The sequence below is a fragment of the Sarcophilus harrisii genome, chromosome 1, assembly GCF_902635505.1.
Source record: "Sarcophilus harrisii chromosome 1, mSarHar1.11, whole genome shotgun sequence".
NCBI classification, from domain to species: Eukaryota; Metazoa; Chordata; class Mammalia; order Dasyuromorphia; family Dasyuridae; genus Sarcophilus; species Sarcophilus harrisii.
The window spans coordinates 657,153,776-657,175,566 of NC_045426.1; the positions used below are offsets into that span (position 1 = coordinate 657,153,776).

At 35.9% G+C, this 21,791-nt stretch overlaps 1 protein-coding gene across 1 annotated transcript in view; it reads right to left on the minus strand.

Moving 5' to 3' along the window:
* The window catches only part of SUGP1 (SURP and G-patch domain containing 1), a 46,920-nt gene that overhangs the window by 11,770 nt on the left and 13,359 nt on the right, over positions 1-21,791 (minus strand). The window contains exons 2-8 of the mRNA XM_003760737.4: positions 19,472-19,643; positions 16,503-16,606; positions 12,771-12,998; positions 11,454-11,577; positions 11,085-11,188; positions 10,004-10,127; positions 7,460-7,803 (exon numbers count right to left, since the gene is read on the minus strand). Coding sequence (XP_003760785.1) covers positions 7,460-7,803; positions 10,004-10,127; positions 11,085-11,188; positions 11,454-11,577; positions 12,771-12,998; positions 16,503-16,606; positions 19,472-19,643 — 1,200 coding nt within the window. The remainder of the gene's footprint in view (positions 1-7,459; positions 7,804-10,003; positions 10,128-11,084; positions 11,189-11,453; positions 11,578-12,770; positions 12,999-16,502; positions 16,607-19,471; positions 19,644-21,791) is intronic.

A 21,791-nucleotide genomic window follows, 5' to 3' on the forward strand; every position in this document is an offset into this window, starting at 1 on the left:
CAGAGATGAAAGTGATATGAAAATAAAATATACATGAAAAATAAGAAACAAAAACAAAATCTAAATTGATTAATGAACTCCCTTTGTGTCACCTTCAGTCTTCTTGGACAACTTACTTGTTTTTGTCTTTAGAATTTCACACTTAGTATTACTTCTCATTTTTCCTGGAATGACTTCCTATATTAAACTTCAAGACATGAGATGCTAACCTAACCTTTTCCTGAACCCTTTGAAATCAACTTTTCCAAAATCTAGACGGCACGCCTAGATGGCTTTCACTTCCTAATTTCTAATCAACCAACAAGGAAATATTTTTAAAATGCTTATTATGAGCTAAGCACTACTAGGTGTGCAAGGGATTCAAGAATAAAAACTAAACCAATTTTTTTAAGCAGAGAATTTATATTCTAACAAGAGATAACAAAATGTCTTCAAAAGTCATACTCCACTACATTTCAGGATATTTAAAGAAGTCAAATTTGTCCTACATTAGGATCTTCATACTCTGGAATATGAATATAGCTATTTACAACCAGGGGTTTGTCTGGAATTTTGGGGAGCTAGATTTTTTTCTTGGATACTAAATTTATGTCTTTTTCTTAAAAATCAACCATATCTTGTCACCAAATCCTATCAATGTGGCTTTGACAATCTTTCTTGAATTCACACTCTTTCTATTTCTAATGGCATTCTCCTACATAGGCATGTCCTTAATAGCTTTTTGAATTATTACAAAAATGTCCTCAACCCCTTTTCCTACCTTTTCTCTCCTTTCCTGTGAATACTACAATATTAATTTGTCTCATGAGTAGAATTACCATATCATTTGCTCAGTATCACAAACTGGCTAACAAGAAAAACTCAGTCCAACATTGAGACTTTCTATTCCCTACCCTTTTTGGCTTGACAAAATGCTATTCTCCATGCCTTAAACAATGCCAGCACCTTCTTATTTGGGTTCCTCTAACCAGCCATGTAGATTTTCAATTCAAAAGTTGTCTCTAATATAATTGCTCTGGACAGACATATCTTAAATAATGTGTTTAGTTCTAGTACCCAATTTTTGGAAGAGAAGACAAATTAAAAAACAAAACAAAACAAAGAACAATCAGGAAGGTTAAGACCACCAAGGGCATTTGAGAACGAGATGACGGAACTGGACAAATTTATCCTAAAAAAGATAACTAGGAAAGGGGCAGAGGGGGAACTTAATAATGACCTTCAAACATCTGAAAGATTGTCAATATGAATTTTTTGTTTTGTCACACCGAACAAAAGCAATGAATACATATAAAAACAAACAAACAAAAAAATACCCAAACACATTCAGTCTTGAAGGAAAATTTTCTTTTTCTTTTTTTTGGGGGACGGAGGGGGGAGGTGCGGAGAATATGGACTAATGATTTCATTAGGAAAAGGAATTCCTGATAAGGAAAATTCCCTCAATCAGTGAAGATCAGTAACTAACTATTCTGCAATTTATATTTAGTTGCCCGATTCTGAAAAATTAAATGCCTTAACCTTGATCACACAGTCAAGTATGTACAAGAAAGGGAATGTGAAAGCAGATTTTCCTGATTTTTTGAGTCCAGCTCTCTAGACATACCAATTGCCTGTATGTCCATAAAAATTTTTAAATTCCTAAAAACCAAAGCTGTCCTGAAGTCGTATTTGCTTGCCTCACTATGTGCAGAGTTCCTCTTACTGTAGGAAGCTTCAAGAAAAAACTGTGTGTCAATGACATCACATAAGGAATTCTGATTCAAGACAGTCTAAACTAGAGAAAATCAAGAAACTGGGTCCATTACAAACTTACCATCAAATCTTCAACTGAGCCCTCACTATAGCCAAGACATTCTACTCCTCCATAACTGATACAATTCATCACAGCTATTGTTCCAAACCTCCTTGTATCTTAAACTTCCCATTCCCAACCCACCCCTATCATCTCTGCTGAAGATCCTTTCCCTCATGCTTCACCAAAAATATGCCGGCCACTTACTGAGAGTTATCACTTCTTCCCTCCTCATTTCTTCACTCAAACATCTTACCCTACTTTCTCCTCCTTGCCAAGGCAAATTCCTCTTCTTGCACCTTTTTAACATTCACTGTATTCTCCTTGAGAATTCTCTTCTCTCTAGGTTTTTGAGATACCATTCTCTCCTGGTTCTTCCATCTGACAGCTTCTTAAGTTTCTGGTCCTTCTCACTAACTGTGGATATTCCCTAAAACTCTGTCCTGGGCCGCCTTCTCTTCTTCCTCTATACTACTTTCACTTCACATGATCTCACGAACATGCATGGATTCAAATGTATCTATGCTAACAATTCTCAAATATAACTTTTCTGCTGGCCTTCAATCTCTGCCTATCAGACGATGTATAGTAGGCATTTTAACCTCAACATGTCCAAAACTGAACACATTACCTTTCCCTAAAAACCATTCCCCCCTCTAAATTTCCCTATTACTATCCAAGGTACCACCATCTTTCTAGTCCCTCATGCTCACAACCTAGGTGCCAGCACTCACTCCTATCTCTCATCTATTGGGAAGGCCTGCTGATTTCACCTTTGCAATATTTCTGGAATATCTCTGATACTGTCACCACTATGGTGCAAGTCTTCATCTCCTCACTCTTTCACCTGCCAGCTGGTCTGCCTGGCAAAAATTTTTTCTCACTTCAGGACATCTTCCACTGAGTCAACAAAGTGATTTTCTGAAGTACAGATCTGATCATGTCACAAATCCCACCCCCCACCCCAGCTGCCACTATTCAATAAATTCCAGTGGTTCCCCATTACTTTCAGCATCACATAGAAAACCCTTTGTTTGGTATGTAAAACTCTAGATTACCTAACACCTTCTTCCTTCCCCCCCCATCTTTCCAGTCATACCACTGACAACTGGCTTCTTTCCATTTCTTAGTTCCAGGCATTTTCTGTCTTGTTCTCTAAATAAAATGCTCTTCTTCTTCAGTTCTAACCCCTTGGCTTTAGTCTTCATTCAAGTTCAAGCTAAAATTCTATGTTTTACAGGAAGCCTTTCCCAATCCCTTTCTTTTGATTATTTACTATTTATCCCAAATATAGTTTGTTTTCTAGTTGTTTATATATAATCTCTCCCATTAGATTGTGAACTCCATGAAAGCAGAGACTTTGCTTTGACTTTCTTTGCATCTTTAGCACTCAGAACATCATCTGGTACACAGCAGGAACTTAATGCTTACTATTGATCTAATACCCTTTTGTCTCTACTAACAGATAGTCTCATTATTATGTCCCACATTCTTATGTTACAATTTTCTGTTACCTCTCCGCTTCTTCAAAGTTACCCAGGAATAGCTCCAAGTCTTCTCTACTATTTAAAAAAAGTTCTATTTAATCTAATCACCAATAGTTATTGTGCCACACTTCTAGTCCATTTCTTCACTAAATTCCTGAAGAAAGTCCTTCAAAACTTCTCCTTTCCCTCAGCTCTAAGCATCTAATTTCCAAACCCATTACTCAATGGAAATTTCTCTTTCCAAAGTTACCAATGATCACTTAACTGCCAAATCTAATGCCTTTTTAAAAATTCATTCATATCCTTCACAACCATTCTGCAATATTATATTACTGATCATTTTTTATTGTTGGATACTCTCTAATCTTTAAATTTTCAAGATACTGCTCATTCCTTATTCTCTTCCTCTCACTTAGACCATTCCTTCTCAGTTTCCTTCATCCATATCATAATATCCATGAATCATTACAATTCATATTTATCTAATGCCTATGATGTGTCAGGAACTTAGTAAGTACTTTACAAATATTACCTCATTTGATCCTGACAACCCTGAAAGATAGATGCTATTAGTATCCCTATTTTACAGTTAAGAAAATTGAGGCGAAGAGAAGTTAAATGACTTCCCCAAAGCCACACAACTATTAAGTTTCTGAAGCTGTGTCAGATTCTTCCTGACACCAAGCCCTGAGCTCGGGCCCTGTACCACCTAGCTGCCTCAAAAAAGAACCACAGCACTGAGAAGAGCAAAGATAAATAGCCTGGAACAAGAGGGGTTTCCAGGGGACTTACAACAGCCCCTTGATATTCCTGGCTAATATCCGACTGCAATCTAGGACTGAAGAGCTCTTGCTGCCTAAAATATTCAGCATGACAGTTTGGTTTCCAATGACATTGAAATAGCAGTTATTAAAACAAACATCCAAACAAACAAAAAAACAGTGAAGTCATTGCCTCCAATGGGTTCAATTATCATATACATATGATTTTCAGATTTCTATATATGACCAAAACTGAATGCTGCTACATCATCGTAATGGCCAAGCTTGACTCCAAAAGAAAAATAAGGCATCTCTTCTACTCTGAAAACTTGGGAGAAAATATAAATGTGGAAAATTACAAATGTCAGATTTTTAAAATATAATGGTTTAAAATATATTGGTTAGCTCTGCTGTACTGTTTTCCCTGCTTTTTACTCTTTATTATAAGAAATTCAGGAAGAGAGATTCACTGGAAAAAATAGTTGATATGAAACAAAAAAGATATTAATAAAAATAATCAAAGCAAAGTTTTTAGTGAATTGGATGAGTCCCAAAAGAATGATAATGAAAAGAATGGCAGTATTATAATATGCAATGAAATAAAAGCAGCATAGAGGTCACAAAGCTATGGAAAGAAGTATCAATATACAATAATATAGCTACTCTATAATATTTGTTATATTGTACATTATTACATATCACAACCACTGTATGTTATATCTTGACTGCAAGAAATATAAAACACAGAAACCATGTCTTAAATATTTTTATATCTCCTTTAATGCTACATGGCATAATACTCTATACGTGCTACATACAGATATCAGAATTAACTAAAACTTTTAGTATGATGATCTCACTCTTAAAACCCATTCAAAAATTTTGTGATGGCAAAGAGTAAATGTATCATTCTTCATAGCATAATTATAAAATCTTTGATTCCTAGAGTTGGAGGAGAGCTTAACAGAATTTTGGTGGGCAGAAGACAAGGAAAAGACAGGAAGAGGATACAGGTAACAGAAGAAAGGGAATTGGGATTGTGTTCTAATAATCTTACATTTTAAGAAGAAACTTCAGGAGTAATAGATTGTGGTCTATTCTCTAATTGACAAATTGTCAAAGGATATGAAAAATCAGTTCTCAAAAGAAGACATTGAAAATAGCTAAGATCATAAGAAAAAAAAAAGTGTTCCAAATTACTAATAACTAGAAAATTGCAAATTAAAGCAATTCTGAAATTTAAACCTCATACCCATCGGACTGCCAAAGTGGAGAAAAAAAGACAAATACTGAAAAAATGGGAAAAACGAGCTTAGAACATATACGAACTTATTATGGCATATAAATGTAATGGATAAGAACTGTGCCGTAATAAATAACAAAAAGAATAATTTTAGAGAAACCTGGACAGATATATTAATTGATGCAGTGCATTTAAAATATAACACTATAAAAAGAACAATTCTGAAAGACTATTTCATAGGACTGATCACTAAGAATGAAAAACTCCTGAGAGAAATTATAATAAGAATGAGACAAAAATTTACAATAGTCAACAAGAACTTGATTTGTTTAATTATGTACATTTTTAAAATAAGTTTTTGTGTCTTTTTTTTTTTTTTACATAACCACAGTTACCCTTAGTATCTCCTTTCCCCTTTCCCTCCCAATAAGTCATTCTATAAAACAAACAAAAATTTTTAAAGGTAAAAAGATAGGGGAAAAAATTCAGTATAACCAATCAAGACACTGAAAAATTCTGAAACTATGTTCAAATTTTCAACACTTGTCTATCGTCTATCTTCCACCCCTTCAAAAGGGTGAGGTAATACTACTCTTCTTTTGAGCCTTGCTTGGTCTTTATTATATGTATTATTGTATTAAGGATTTTTTTTTTTGGTGGGGGGCTGGTTTGGAGGGAAAGTAAGGGGAAATAGACGGGGGAGATGATAGGAAACAAATACTTGTTAAGTGAAAAAATAAAATTAATTGTGAAGCTGGAAAGTATCATAAAGGTCATCTAATCTAATTTCTTGATTTAACAGGTGAGGTAACTGAAATTCAAAGATATGACTTAGGAACCAAAGTCACACAGTAATAAATGGCAGTCAGAATACTAAATTTGGTCATTAGACTCAAAAATTCATTCTTTCCAATGAACTTCAGAGAAGTTGCTGAGGCAGAAAGGTAGGAGCTATGACAGTTCAATTATGACTTCTTTTGACAAAAAAACTCAATCATATTCTCCCCTTACATGTCCCCTCTACTTCCTTCACCTCCAAAACAAAGCAAATTTCATGCTAGTGAAGTCAATAAGCAGCTAAATCCTTAATTTACCTTTATAACACCAATTATGGGAAAAAAAGATTTCAAAGACATCTGAGAAATAATAGGTAGGATTGTATGGCCTAAGATTCAAGAGGCAGGTGAATTAAAAGGGACAGAATGCTTTCAAGACTAAAACTCTTAAGACAAAATTTCAAATAAGGAGTAAAAACAAATATTTGTATATGCTTTAAGACTCACAAAGGCTTTTCTTCATACTAATGCTGTCAGTTTGAGTGGGAATCAGATATTTGAAAATAGATTTTTAAAGTTAAAAAAAAAAAAAATCACATCCCCAATTCTTCCCTTTTCCAGAGCACCCCTGCTGCTTCAATTTGTTCTCAAATTATGTTTTTTTCACTGTTCTCCTTATCTTGGTTTTCCCTAAGCTCTCTTGTTGGATTTCCCTCTACAATGTGGAACCTAGCACTTTTTTCCTCCCCCTCTATCATTAATTCAAAATCTCAGTAAATAATCCAATATATCATATTCTGGGCACTGAAGTACATACATGCAGAAGTAATTGGCCCAGTCTTTACACAGAGCTTTTCATTTGAGGGAGGCAAACCAAGTGCTAAGCCCTAGGACTGAAAACTGCAACAATGTCTATATGCTATCTTTTTTGATGCATCTTGCTAAATGTGACTTTCCTTAATAAAGGAAAGATTAAAGAGTTGATCAGAGACATGATAAAGATATGGAATAGCTAAGCTCATATTTTGACAAGTGCTTCTTTTGACCATCTCAGCTCCTAGAGGAAAACATCCTTCAATGGTTGCTCAGGAAAATACCCTAAAATAATACACAGCAGAATTTTCCAGATAACCTAAGAAATGACACATTCAATTCCCAAAATCATAAGATAAAAGCAGTCTTATCTACATCAGCATATAAGGAAAGCTATATAAGAGGCTGCATCTAGGACTGCTGAGCAGGAAGATAGAAGGAGTCAAACATGTGGTATACCCGTTTATAGGTCGTCTTGCTGTGGGAAAAAGAAAAGTCTAATTAACCTAATTTGAACCTGACTAGTATAGAGTTGGGAGAAGGAAATCAAAATGGAGTTTTTTAAAATAGGCAACAGTTACTACCTGATAGGGGGGAAGGGGAAGCATCCACATCCTGCTGGACCATCTCAGGTGGAGGCAGTTCAACCTTCTCCTCTTCTGGTCCCCATCTACTCTTCCTTTTCTTCTTGGTTGTAGTTGCAGCCACTGCCTTGCCAGGAGCTAGAGTAGTAGAAATGGTGGTGGTGGTGGAGGATGACGAAGGGGACATAGATGAAGAGGAAGAAGAAGCTTCTGGAGGTGTCTTTCGTTTCAGACCAGGATCAGATGTGGGGCTTGTACCTACGGAGCTCGCTTTGGCTTTCCGGAACTCCTCCAGTTTCTGTCGGTAGTATTTATATCCTTTGCTATTTGGCTCATATAAAAACCTATAAAATTGGATATAAGTATTTCTAACTAATGGAATCAGTATGGAATCAAGTTTATTTGAATCTGACTAATTAAGTGCTACCAACTTGGAAAGACTTATAATACACAGATCCAGTGAAAATTTATATATCTATTTTCTAAGGACCAAACTAAGTTTAGGAAGATTCAGAACTAAAGGATAGACAATCAAAGAAGACTTTTCTTTGGCCAAAGTAGCTCATTAAAACCATCTCTTAAAGGTGTGAAGGGGAAAGAGATTTGCAAACAGTAGGTGCTATACAGACATGAATTATATTCCCTCCAAAGATTTAAAGAAAATTAGCATACTACAAAACTTGAAATATGGTCATTTTTCTTTAAAATACCATTCAAAAAACAGAAGAAAAATTCAAGTTTCCATCAAGTCAAAATGGCAACAACATTTAAAATACAAAAATGATTAATAATCGATGAACTTGACTTTAAATGTACTGAGAGAACAGCTTTAAATATTTCTCTTGAAAACAACTTTAAAAGTTGTAGGAGCTGCTTCTTAAAAGACAGTCAAACTGTTTATGCCAATAAGTCTCTCACAAAAGCTGATAGCTGATAAAGAATTTCTCTAAGTGGCAGCACTACAATGGAAGGATCCTATCTGGTAACAGAAATATCTGATGGCAAGTAAAAGACTTACCATAAATGTGGACCTTTAAAGTCTCTGTGGCCATCCTAGGCTAAAATGTTGGAAAAGTTAGGCTGCACATGACTTTTTGTCCCAATAATTAACAAGTCTGTCCATGAACAAGGAGGAGAGTGGGAATGGAACTTTCTAGATACAAGCATCAAATAGTTCCATGGGAATCTTGACAAAGAAGCATTGGCAAATGATATAAAGACAGGATTTGGTGCCAGTATAATAATAAAATTAACGGTTGGGACAAAATATAGAGACAAATTGAAAAATGTTAATTTTTAACTGGAGAATTTATTAAGACGACTGGCCACACGGGATTAATATCCAAACAAAAGGACCTAGGGCTTTTTATAGGGTTGACAGAAACCAACAAACAGGTTAACCTGCTTCTTTATCTGACATATGTGCAACTGTTTGTTAAGGGGATACATCAATGACAGAAGCAGGGAGATAGAAGTCTTGCATGAGATTTCCGAGGCCAATTTTTATGCAGAGTAGGAGACAAGGGTCTTTTTGGTGAGTAAAAGGGGGTTTAGGATTACTGGGTCACTTTAAATTTTCAAACCCAGGTTTCCTAGGGATTGGGATTATAGTTCTAACAATATAACACTTTATCTGGCAAGTACTGTACACAAATTGTTTCATTTTCACAACCCTGTGAGGTTAGAGGTTCGGGAATTTGTTGTTCCTATTTTGCATATCAGGAAGCTGAAGCTGAAAGAGATTAAATGATCTAGTCAAGGTCACCCAGGTACTAAGTATCTGAGGTAATTTAATTCATGTCCTCTTGATTCCAAGTCCAGCACTTTAACCACTGCAACACATTACATTACCTCTTGATGTGAAGTCAGAAAAAGATTACATGAGCTGTGCCCATATAAATAATAATGGACATGCATCAGAATACTATACAAGGGTAGTTTTTATAATTGGCCTCAACAAAGAACATAGATCCAGGTACAATATTGCAAAAAAAAAAAACAAAAAAAAAACCAGTTGTTTTCTACCTTGAACTACTTGGGAAATATAGATTGAATTGTGAAAACATCCCAGAAGATGATCAGCAGAATTTTGTGAGGAAAAAGAAACTCATTTTGCAGTTGAAACCTGGGTTTTAATACTGTTTCTAGCACTAGATCACAAACAAGTCAGAAAAATTTGGGGGTTTCAGTTTGCTCATCTCCAAAATGGAGATAAAAATGATCATACTACCTACAAAGATAGCATGCTGCTACAAAAAAAGTGCCCTGTAACCACAGCAGCACGTAGCAAGTATGAATAGCTTTATTATATTATTTATTATATCAAAGCCAGAAATGCCATATGCTATACAGTGGCATATAGGGGGAGGGAGGGGAGAAAAGGGGGAAGTCCTGGTAGAAGGCCAACTTCATTAAATCCACTTATCTATTTATATCCTCAAGCAAAAACAGCACTTCTGCAGACAGCATACATCAGCATTACAGTCAATTGCATCCTGAGGGCTTTCTTCCCATGAATGTTAATTACAATCATGCTCATCTTACCTGAATGCATGGTTTTCCCTGTTGTTCTGCAAGGCAATTGTTTCCACTTCTGGACCCCCATCAGCTATAAACCTGGCCAGCTTCTCAGCAAAAGTCTTGGTCTCTTCATCCTCTGGGGGTGAAACTTTAAGCAGGCTGTCAGTACTGGGTTCAACTCACCACACCCAACAGTCAAAAGCCTAATATGTTCTAAGAACCCCAAGGGCAAGAGGAGGGGTTTATTGGGAGGGGGAATGATACAAAGAAAAACAGGCAAACGGTAATCAGGTTACTTCACTGGGAACAAATTGTGGTGCTTACTAGTCTGACTGCTCTGAATGACCCCTGGCCAAGAATTTAAACCATATATCATCTTTGAACCGGGACATGGCCTTTCTCTTTTGCAATCCTACTTTCAGGACAAGATGAAATTTTGGTGAGACATGTCACTGTTTAAGATACCTTTTGTGGGGCTTGTTTATGCTAGGCTCAGGATCATGGAATTAGAAAGAAATATAAGTTTGTCCCTGTGTGTGGCTTCTCCAAGGGAATTTTGGTTGGATCTGCTTCTCATTCTTACCTGTGGAAGAAGGTCGCTAAAGGAGCCCTATACTGAGTAGAAGGAATAAGGGGAAGGAATAAGAAAAATAAAGAGCAACTGGCTCTTTATGGAAATCTTAAAAAAAAACTATTTCTCTTCAATCATTGATTTTTCCCCTATTGCCCTACAAATAGTTTAACATTCAGTTGGGATATTACTCCATTTAAAATATAACTACTTTTTCATCTTTCATTTGAAATTTATTATATTGAAATCTTAAAAATTCATTTCAATTCCTCCCACATTTATATTCTGAGAAAGAGATGGAACCTCTGAGCTTCAGTGTACAGTGAAAATTGGCATCTTAACCTTAAAACTCCTTTTGTATTCACAGCTGAGCTCCTGCTACTTGGGAAAGAATGAAGCTGCGGCTCTTTTGGCCTTCATGGTGATGCCCCAATCTAACTCTGCAGGCTGCTGCCCTTGTGGCCCATTCAGATCTAATACAAGGAAAAGCATTTCTGACCCTCTGTACTGGGATTTAGCAGCACCCTCCCCTACCTTTCTGAGAAGATGGTGTCTGGGCATTCTGGTTTTCCTTTTTCATCTCTGCCACTTTCTTTCTGTAGTACAGGAATTCTCTGCTGTTCTTATCATGCAAAAATCTAGAAGAATGGTCAGAAAAAGTCATAGAATATGTTACCCTGACAGTTTAATTCTAAAGCTTTTCATGGTTACATTTCTAAAGACAAAAAAAGGCATCTTAATGTAATATAATCTCTGAGAGACATCACACCTGGAGCTGCTGGTGGAATTCAACAGTTCTTTCAATGAAAATTTTATCAACAAGTTATACACACAAGGCTCCATACCTTAACACTAGCAGTTAATGAGATGATTAAATAATAAACTAAGCGCAGTTATACTTACGAAAATGCAGGGTTATCCTTGTAGTCCTCCATAGCAACCTTTTCTAATTCAGGGCCTCCTTCTGCCACAAACCTGGCCAATTTCTCTACCACTTTCCGGGTCTCCGCATCCTCTGGGGGTAAAACTTTAAGCAGGCTGTCAGTACTGGGGTTCAATTCATACACCCAACAGTCAACAGGCACATTATTTCTAAGAACCACAACAACAGACAAGAATGGGATGGGGGAGGGAGGGAAGAAGAGGGATGAAATGGGGGCGGTAAACCTAGTATGATGTACAAAATTACCAGTGACTGACTGCTGGGGGAAGGGATGTAAACCTGAACAATCTCATGAAAGGTACGGGAAGGGAAAAAGCTAAATCCATTTGGGTCACTGACAAAAAGTGAGTATACAAAATAGACACTAACATACCCTCAATATGGCCTTCATCAAGAAATTTTAGTTGCTTAGAGTAGGGAGGAAGGAGTATATATGGAACTTGTAATGTGATTAAATTAGGGTCTAATAACTTTCACATCTCTAAATCAGAGCAGTACCAATGAACTATAGAATATCTAACATTATAGCATATTCTTTCTAAGGAACATCCCTCTCAAAGCATTCCCTCTTTAGACTACAAAAAAGCTTTGTAGCCAAATGACAGTCATGACTTCCCTTCCTGCCTCTTCCCAAAGCAGGCCTAGAATCAGTACAAGTTAGTGAAGTCAAAGTGCTAGGGACCAACATTATTATTTTCCCCCAGGACAAGAACAGTAAGAGTAACATCTTCCACTATTCTGCTAATATGAATCCTTGATCAAATCTGGATGGAAGACCCTAAAACAAGAAGAGTGGAATTCCCAGAACTCATTCAGAGACTTGAGATGAGTAGATTAAATTACTCAACATGGAGCGGGGGAAAAGAGAGAAATTAATAATCGGGAATCTATTTAGTTTGCTCACTAAAGGACCTTAGAAAAAGAAGTATATTTTACAGAAATAGAAACAAGCTTAATGAGGGTCAAGGACTTGCCCAAGGTCTCATGGTCAGTTAGTGACAAAGCTAGCACATAAAACTCAAGTCTCCTGACTGTTAGTCCAAGATTCCTTCCACTTTAACATGTCTTCCATGAAACAAAGTTTCTTTTATCTTATTATACAAGGAAAAGAACAACACTAGAATCCCTTCTTTAAGGCAAAACACACTTGTCATTAACCTAAGAGACGGTCCCTATTGGAAATCTAGATTTGCTCAGTATTCCCACTTCTCTTGCTACTGAATAGGTCAATTTATAAAAAAAACTTGAGGGGTTGTGGGGCGAACCTCTACACTTACTTTTAATTTCCAACCACTGCTCATAATCTTCCTCATCATCATCATCTGGAGACTGGAAGACACTCAGGCGATTAGCCACAGGGCTCTGCTTGGCATGAGAGTAGTTTTTTACTTGATTGAGAGGGTTGCTTACTCCCAGGCTGGGTCTCTTTCCAATCAAGATTGGTTTTTTCCCAGTGCTTGAGGTAGAGACATTGGAGGAAGCACAGGCAGAACTTGGAGAAGCATCTTGGAAGGAAAGAACAATGACAGCAACAAAAGAAATAACATTTACTGGAAATAGCAATCACTGACTAAATTATAGAGTTGAATAGGGCCTTGAGAAGACATCTAGCCTATTACTATGCCTGCAGGCAGTGTCACAAAGATGTATACACCTTATCATTTCTATTCCAATAACAACCTTTTCAAATGTCAAGTTTTTTCCTCTTACTTCTATCCTAAATATTTCTGATTTCACTTTAAAATTATTTTCCCCCGTGGCAAGAATTAGGCAAACTAAGTTACCATATTAACAATCAATAGAAATTTATTTTCATATCAAAACAACCTATTTCCTGTGCAGAGAAGAAAACCACATTCAAAATATTCTGCTTTTTTTTTTAAATTATGCCTCAAAAGTTATTTAATTGATTGTATAATCTTTGATCCAACCATACTACTAATGGCCTAAATATTTTTAAGTGTTCTTATAGTGATGGCAAAGTAAGTGCATGACCATGAAATGGCTGGAAGTTAAACAATTTGTCATTAGTAAATGTATAGGAATTTAACGTAAAAAATGGTGAAAGGAACAAGTTAGCTATAAAAGTTTATAAAAAGGTTATAAAGAAACTTCGGAAGACTTGTATGAACTGAGACAGAGTAAAATGAATAAAACAGAACTATAACAATAAAATTATAAAAGTGAAAAAATTCTGAAAGATTTAAGAGCTCTGATTAACCCAATTTCTAACTGCAATTCCAGAAGACCAATGATGAAGAATACTGCTCACTTCCTGAGAAATTAATATGAAGAATGAGATAACAGTTTTAGACATGATCAATACAGAAATCTGTTTTGCTTGACTATGCTTATTTGTTACAAAGATTTTGTTTTTCTTTTGGGGGAGATGGGTAGAAGGAAAATAAATGTTAACTTTTTAAAAATAAAATTTAATTAAAAAAAAAAAAGAAAAATATCTGCTTTTTTTCTCTACTCTCTTTGTTATTACCATTAATGTGAATATTGCTATTAGCCTGATTTTCTGGGATAAGTATCTGGTATAGGTAGGTAGACAAATATTATCAGAAAGGGAAAAGGGAAGAAAATAGAAAGGATAACATACAAATTACAAATATAAGACTTCAGATTTGAAAGTGACCATAGAATGTTAATTCAATTCTTTAATTTTCAAATAAGTAAATTTATGACCATAGAAGAAGAAGGAATTCCTTAAGGTCATAGGTAGAAAAACCAAGATTTGATCCCATTATCTGACTTCAAATCTATTACACACCAAATATACAATGCAGTCTCTTAGCTACTGAATCAGGCTGAAACAATACTCACTTCTGAAAAAAGTAGTGTCTTGTAATGAAAAGAACTCTGGATTAGCAGATATATATATATATATAAGTGGTGCCCATAACATGAATTTATTTCATGACTGTAGGCAAGTTATTCTATCTTTGAAACTCATTTTTCTCCTATACAAAACTAGAATAATACCCACCTCACAAAAGTGCTGCGAAGATCAAATGAAATAAAATATTTAAATATTAAATATTTAAATGATTTATTGCTATCATTATTAATATTATGTTACATTAATTTGTATTCATGTTATATGAATCAAGCCTCTTGATTCCAAATAAAATACAGTGGTGAGTATTTTCCACTTAAGGTATTTTTCCAAAAGCAGGGCTTTAAAGTGATGATGTTTGTTAAAATTAAAACGGTTTTAACTTTGGATTGTATCATACTAAAAACTAATCCAGATTAATGTCTCTAAAGCAACTCTAATGTCATTTCACTATTCAAAAGCTTTTAGTGATTCTCTATTGTCTACCAAATAAAGCTGAAATCCTTAAACATTCAAACTCTACCAAATGTGGTTACCTAGTTCCAAACTACATAACAGCCTTATTCCCCACTACTCTACCCTCATAGAAATAAGACAAACTTTTCCCCTATACCCAGAATGTACTCTGCTGATACTGACATTCTGCTACCTCTCAAAAACCACCCTCTATAAGATCATACCTGATCTCTACACCACCTTGATCCAAATAATAAGCTTTCCTGTCCCTTTGAATTGTATAGCATTTTTTATCCCTTTTATGTATTATTTTAGGAAAGATCTGGATCTATTTCCATTAAAGGTTTGTGGTGTAGAAATGCCCACCACTAATGAAATCTCAATAATGTAGTCTGAGTTATCTGAGGTACTGAGAGATTCAGTGACTTGCTAATTAGTCACAAACTAATACATGTCATAGACAGTACTTGAATACTTCTCTATTCCTAATTCCAAGATCAGCTCTTTGTCCTCTATAACAATGGTTAACAAAGTTCAGCTGAAGACTCTAGGAGTCTCTAAGACCTTTCAGGACAAGGTCAAAACTATTTTCATAAAATCTCTAAAATGTTTTCATTTTTAATATAACAAACTGATAGATATTACTCACTTTTTAAAGAAAAACCTCTTTAGGGGATTTTCAATTTTTAAGATTATAGAAAAAGAGTCTTGAGCTAGAATGACAGGGAAAGATAATGCGGAATGTTGGAGGAGATGTGGGAAAACTGGGACACTGATACATTGTTGGTGGAATTGTGAATACATCCAGCCATTCTGGAGAATGATTTAGAACTATGCTCAAAAAGTTATCAAACTGTGCATACCCTTTGATCCAGCAGTGTTACTATTGGGCTTATATCCCAAAGAGATCTTAAAGAATCACATGTGCAAAAATGTTTGTGGCAGCCCTCTTTGTTAGTGACTAGAAACTGGAAACTGAATGGATGCCCATCAACGGGAGAATGGCTGAATAAATTGTGGTATATGAATATTATGGAATATTATTGTTCTGTAAGAAATGACCAACAGGATAATTTCAGAAAGGCCTGGAGAGACTTACATGAACTGATGCTGAGTGAAATGAGCAGGACCAGGAGATCATTATATACTTCAACAACAATACTATACAATGATCAATTCTGATGGACGTGACCCTCTTCAACAATGTGATGAACCAAATCAATTCCAATAGAGTAGTAATGAATTGAACCAGCTACACCCAGCGAAAGAACTCTGCTAAATGAGTATGACCACTACATAGAATTCCCACTGATTCTTTTTTATACAGCAAAATAACTGTATGGACATGTATGCATATATTGTATTTAACATATACTTTTAACATATTTAACGTGTATTGATTAACCTGCCATCTGGGGGAAGGGGTGGGGGGAAGCAGGGCAAAAATTGGAACAAAAGGTTTTGCAATTGTCAATGCTAAAAAAGGGTCTTGAGTTCACAAAGTTTATGTATCTCTGCCCTATGCCATGATGCTTTACCCCATTCTAATTTCTATTACATCCATCTATAAACTATTCATATATTTAACAAAATTCTAAAATCCATAACAAATTTCAGGTTTATTTTGGTAACCCTTCCCAAGATTACCAAATAGCAGGAACTTAACAAAGCTCCCAGAATCCAACAAACTCCTGGGATGAAATGAACTTACCTGTACAGGATCTTTCCTTCTGCAGCTTCAGAAACTGCTGCAGGAAGCTGCCATCATTGGCAAACTTGTTAGAGACAGAAGCAGCATTTGGTGCACTTGCAATTCTAAGCCCAAAACAAAAAGAATAGATATGAGATAACAAACAGGATTATTTTTTATTTAAAAAAAAGATTCTCTCTCTCTCTCTCACACACACACATACACACACAGTTTCAGACTGGGTAAGCAAAGACTGACAATCATTCAACTTTTATGAAGTACCTATGACTGTTCTGATAAGCAGCAGGAATACAAATACAAAAGTGAGACAATCTTGTCCTGAAGGAACTAGGGGAATATAAGATATTCACTTATAAATACAGGGTGTATGCCAAATAAACAATAATTTGGGAGAGGCACTAAATAACAGGGCAATCAGAAAGGAGTGACACTTCAATGGAGCTTTTCAGGGATCCAGAGCTTCCAAGAGGTAGTAGTAAAGAAAGACAACACCTAGAGCATGGAAGAATGCTTGTGTAAAGGGGCATGACCAGGAAGATGAAATCTTACACAAGGAACAGCAAGGTAAATCAGTTTGGCTAGAGTTTTGACTGTGTAAGAAGTAGTGTATAATCAACCTGCTTAGATAATCGGACTAAAGCTAGACTATGAAGGCCTTTCAATGCCAAAAGAAGTATCAGTATTTTGTCCTACTGATAAGACTAGTCATATTATATGAAAGTGTCATCATTTTGACAGTGATGTGAAGGATGATTCAGGAAGGAGGAGAATATCAATTTAGAGGTTATTGCATAGTCTAGGTAGAAAAAATGAGGGCCTGAATTACAATGGTTGTGGTAGGAACAGAAAGAGATAAATGTAAATTTAGAGCTAGAAGATACCTAAGAAGCCACAGAGTTCAATTTCTGCCCTTTAGAGAAGAAGAAACTGAGGAACTGAGAGACAAAGTGACTGGTTTTAGGACCTCTCAGCTAGAAGGTATCTGAGAGTGGGGACTGCACTCGGTCTTTCCTAATTACAAGTACAGGACCCTATCCATAATACTGCCCCAAAGGGGAGATGGGTAGACAAACCTTGGTAACAGAGATTATGAGGTGGGAAATAGTGAAAATAAAATGTTACGGTCAAAAGTAAAACTTTCATACTGTCAATGCCAAAACTGGATTCCATTTAGTTCAGTGACATTCTCCTTAACTGTCCCTAACAGATAAGGGATTCCTTCAGTGCTTTTACCTAATGTGAATTACAACTTCAAGATCACTAGTTTTAAGATTTCTAGTTTGAAGGAATGATGGACAACACAAAATGTGAATACTGGAAGAGATCTGGGACAACAGAATATTAAAAGCCAATGTGTAATCCTAGAAAGAGAGCCTTGAAGCTGGAAGGAGCCAAAAGATCATTTTAATCCAACCCCTTCACATTTCACAAACAAGACAATGAAGGTTTAGAAAGCTAAAGAAAACACCAGCAAGTCATTTAGTGGAAGAGCTAGGGCTTGAATTAGAGTCTTCTCACTCTAATTCAGTGCCCTACGCCTTTTGCCCTACACCATACTGTCTTCCCTCTCTCTTCTCAAAGTGGGTTTAGAAGGGACTCTATATTAAAAAAAAATACTTAGAGAGATAAACTAGGCTTCACTAAAAGAAAAATATTTGTCAAATCTTACAAAATTGTGCTTATTTGCCACATACCACATACCGTCCATTTAACTCTCATTCAGGAGTCAGCTGGTACCACCTGTTTAGGTATAGGCCCAGGAGCTAAGAATGGTTATTAGTCACCGACAACTACTCTAGATATAAACTGCCATTGGAATTGGAAAAATAAAAAGGCAACTGTAAGAAATTATTGTTTTCTTAGCAGAAACACACTTAATAAATCTAAAATCTAAAAGCACTATATTAGCACACAGAACCTAGTATGGAGGCTCCCTCTACCAATGCAGACCAGTAACTTGTCTGTGACTTCTAGTCTTAGAGAGCTGCTCAGGCAGTGAGAAGTGATGTGATTTGCTTGTGATCAAACAGGATTTGAACCTAGATCTTACTGATTCTAAGGATCACAGTCTATGTCAAGTTGCCTCACAGACTATAAATCTACCACTTTGCCCAATTACTAACAATTAAGAGTATAATTTACTCTTGATGCTCTTTAGTGGAATACTCTTGCTATTATAAGCAAAATCTTACTTGGCAAGATTTGGGCCTTTCTTCTTAAATGATGAGGTATCACATATAAATCTGATGTAATTTTTTTAAAGGTGAGTTTGTTTTGGTAATATAATCAACAGAAACACATACACACTATTCATAAATACTGTTGACTAAGACCAGCCTAATTTTTTTTAGATAGCTCTTTTATGATGATTTCCCTGTTCTGACCAGTCAAAGCTAAAAATATTGAGAAATGTCTTTCCAGACATCTCACATACTAAGGCACTTCATGCCTTATAATCTATAGTCTAGTTAATACGGACTATTATCAGTCCCTCGATTGCATTATTTTTTGTGCTTGGAACAAGACTCTTCGTCTATTTGATGAAGCCTCTATTTAATCAGTCAATAACCATTTATTTAGCACTATCAACTTTACATAGCAAGTACACCCTCATCATCATCCTCTACTCCATTCCTCCCTTCTCTCCCTCTCCTTATCTCTCCCCGCTCCCTTTCCAAAGCACCAAGACACAAACTATCTTGCCTTCCTCAAATTTCTTGCTTTCTTGGTCCTCTCCTTTATCTAATCCTTATATTTGACTGTGTACATATCTTTCCTCCCTATTAAGCTGTAGGCTCTATGATACCAGGATCTATTTTCTTCCTTTTGATTTTCAACACAGAATTTCTATCCACTGGTGCTTAATAAAGGTCTACTAAATGAATGTGATTACTAATTGAGATTCTGAATGATATGCAATATTCCTGAGATATTGTGAATATCACAAAAGCTCTCTGGATTATACTCACTCCCTTGGTGGTGGGGGCTGGGGAGTGGTCACATGACTCTGCTTGGCTTGTTGCTCCATTTTGGCCTCAATTTCCCGCTTCTTCTGAGCAATAAGTTCCTCTTGATGGAGAATATTCATGTTCATCTTTCCAGATTTTGGTGGCGCAATTCCAAACCACCTGTTGGCTTTTCCTGCAGAGGTAAAACACAAGATCAACAGAAATCATCATCCAACAGCTTGATATAAAATAAATAGGTGATGGGCATATAAAAAGTAGAAATCAAGATTCCTTGCCTAAAGGAGTTTACAATCTAGCTAGGAAAGTATCTAAACTATACAATATACTCTGCTAGGCACTTAAAGATATAAAAATAAGGGATAAAAATTGATCTCATAAAGCCCATATCCTAGCAAGAAGATATGATGTGTACACAAACAACAATAATGTTAATTGACACATGGGCTCCTGTGAGTTGATATATGATCAGTACATCAGAAGCAAATTATGAAGGTCTGAGATGAGAAAAAGCATTAAGAACAAGGATAAGGGAAGGAGGGCTTCATGAAAGGAAGTTAGAGAAGATCTGAACAAGTGAAAAATCAGAGCAGCTGAAGTTGGAAGTTAAGATAACAGCTGGGAATTTTAGGTATAGAGAAGTGGAGCAAAGCAAAGGCAAAGGTAGAAAAGTGGATAAGGAGTATAGCAACCAATACAATCTGGCTAAACATAAAGTAAGACCCAGGCTAAGGAGTCATAAGGAATCACTTAAAGTTGTTTTTAACAGACGGGTAATATGATTGGTGATTGGACTAAATGGTCTCTAGGTTCCTGCCAACTCCAATCTAAGAGATCAGCACATGGAAGATGAGTTTGGCTAACATGAGTACACTTCTTAAAACAGTATCTAAGAGCCTCATGAATTCAAGAGAAAGTGACTCTGTAGATTAAGGTGATTAGTGGATTCCAGGTCTTGAAATTACCCATCATCTTTTTTTAACTTACTTTTATGCCTATGTTCTATGATAATGTAAATTTTTTTGAAGGCAAAGACCATCTCATTTTTGTCTTTGTATCTCCAGAGCACAGCATACTTCCTGACACATAACAAGTTCATTCCCCACCTGTCCTACTCCTGAATTTCCTGATATCAAAACTATGTCTCAGCTCCTGTCTCATTTTGAACTTCCCTCACTGCCCAAAACATTCAACAACCCCTATGGTCTTCTTACTCTGAAATTTTCTTCTGCCAGGCTGGTTCCCTTCTTCTCACTAATGAGTTTTTCCTGAGGCTTCCATTTTGTGGAGGTCATCCAACCTTTACTTTCCATCTCTTCTTTGTATGTGGGTATGCTGCCTTTTGTGTGTTGTCTTCTACCATTAAATGGAAATTCTTCAAGGATATTTGCTTTGTATCCCTAGAACTTAAGCACTTATTAAGTGCTTTTTACCTTGCCTTACCTTACCTAGTTTAATAAATGTTGGTTAAATTAATATTCCATGAGTAGAATGGACTAAGCTAAGCCAGTACAGAAAGAACATTCCAGGCAAAGAGAACAGTATAAGCAAAGGTGCAGGGTGGGGCAGGAATGTGCCTGAAGTGGCAAAGTCTGAATAGGCCAATATGGCTAAATTGATCTACACAGATATGGTTGTTTGGAATATTGTGCAGGGCATTGAATGCCAATCAATAAACATTTATTAAGCATCTGTATACCAAGCACTGCCACAATAAAGACAAAAACTAGTCCCTGCCCTCAAGAAGCTAACATTTTATTAAAGAAAACCAACATATACATATATATATATAAATAGATATTCACTATATCTTGTGAATCTAAGGATGCCTCACTAGCAGCTGATGGGATCAGCTTTATATAGAAGATATTACTTGAGTTTAAGAATTGTAGGAAAAGGAAGTTAAAAAGGAATATATTCTACAAGGGAATAGACACTGAAAAAGTTAAGAGATAGGAAATAGAGTATTTAATATGAATAGTAAGAAAGACAGCTTTATTTAACCAAAAAAGCAGGAAAAAGGGTAACGTGTAAGGTAAATGAAAGCCAAACTGTGAAAGGGTTTAAATTGCTTCTCAGAGAAAACAGGGAACCACTGGAATTTGTAAGTACAGAAATAACATGGTGAATTCTCTTTAGGAAAAGCATTTTGGCAGCTGTGTATAGGATGGTTTCCAGAAAGGATTCTAGAGACCTAAGAGAAACAGGCAAGAAATGAAGAGGGCCTGAATTAAGGCGATGATATATGGGTAAATAGAAGATGAATGCCAGTCATTTTATAAGTAGATAAAATTTAGCAAATGAATGAATATGTGGAATGAGC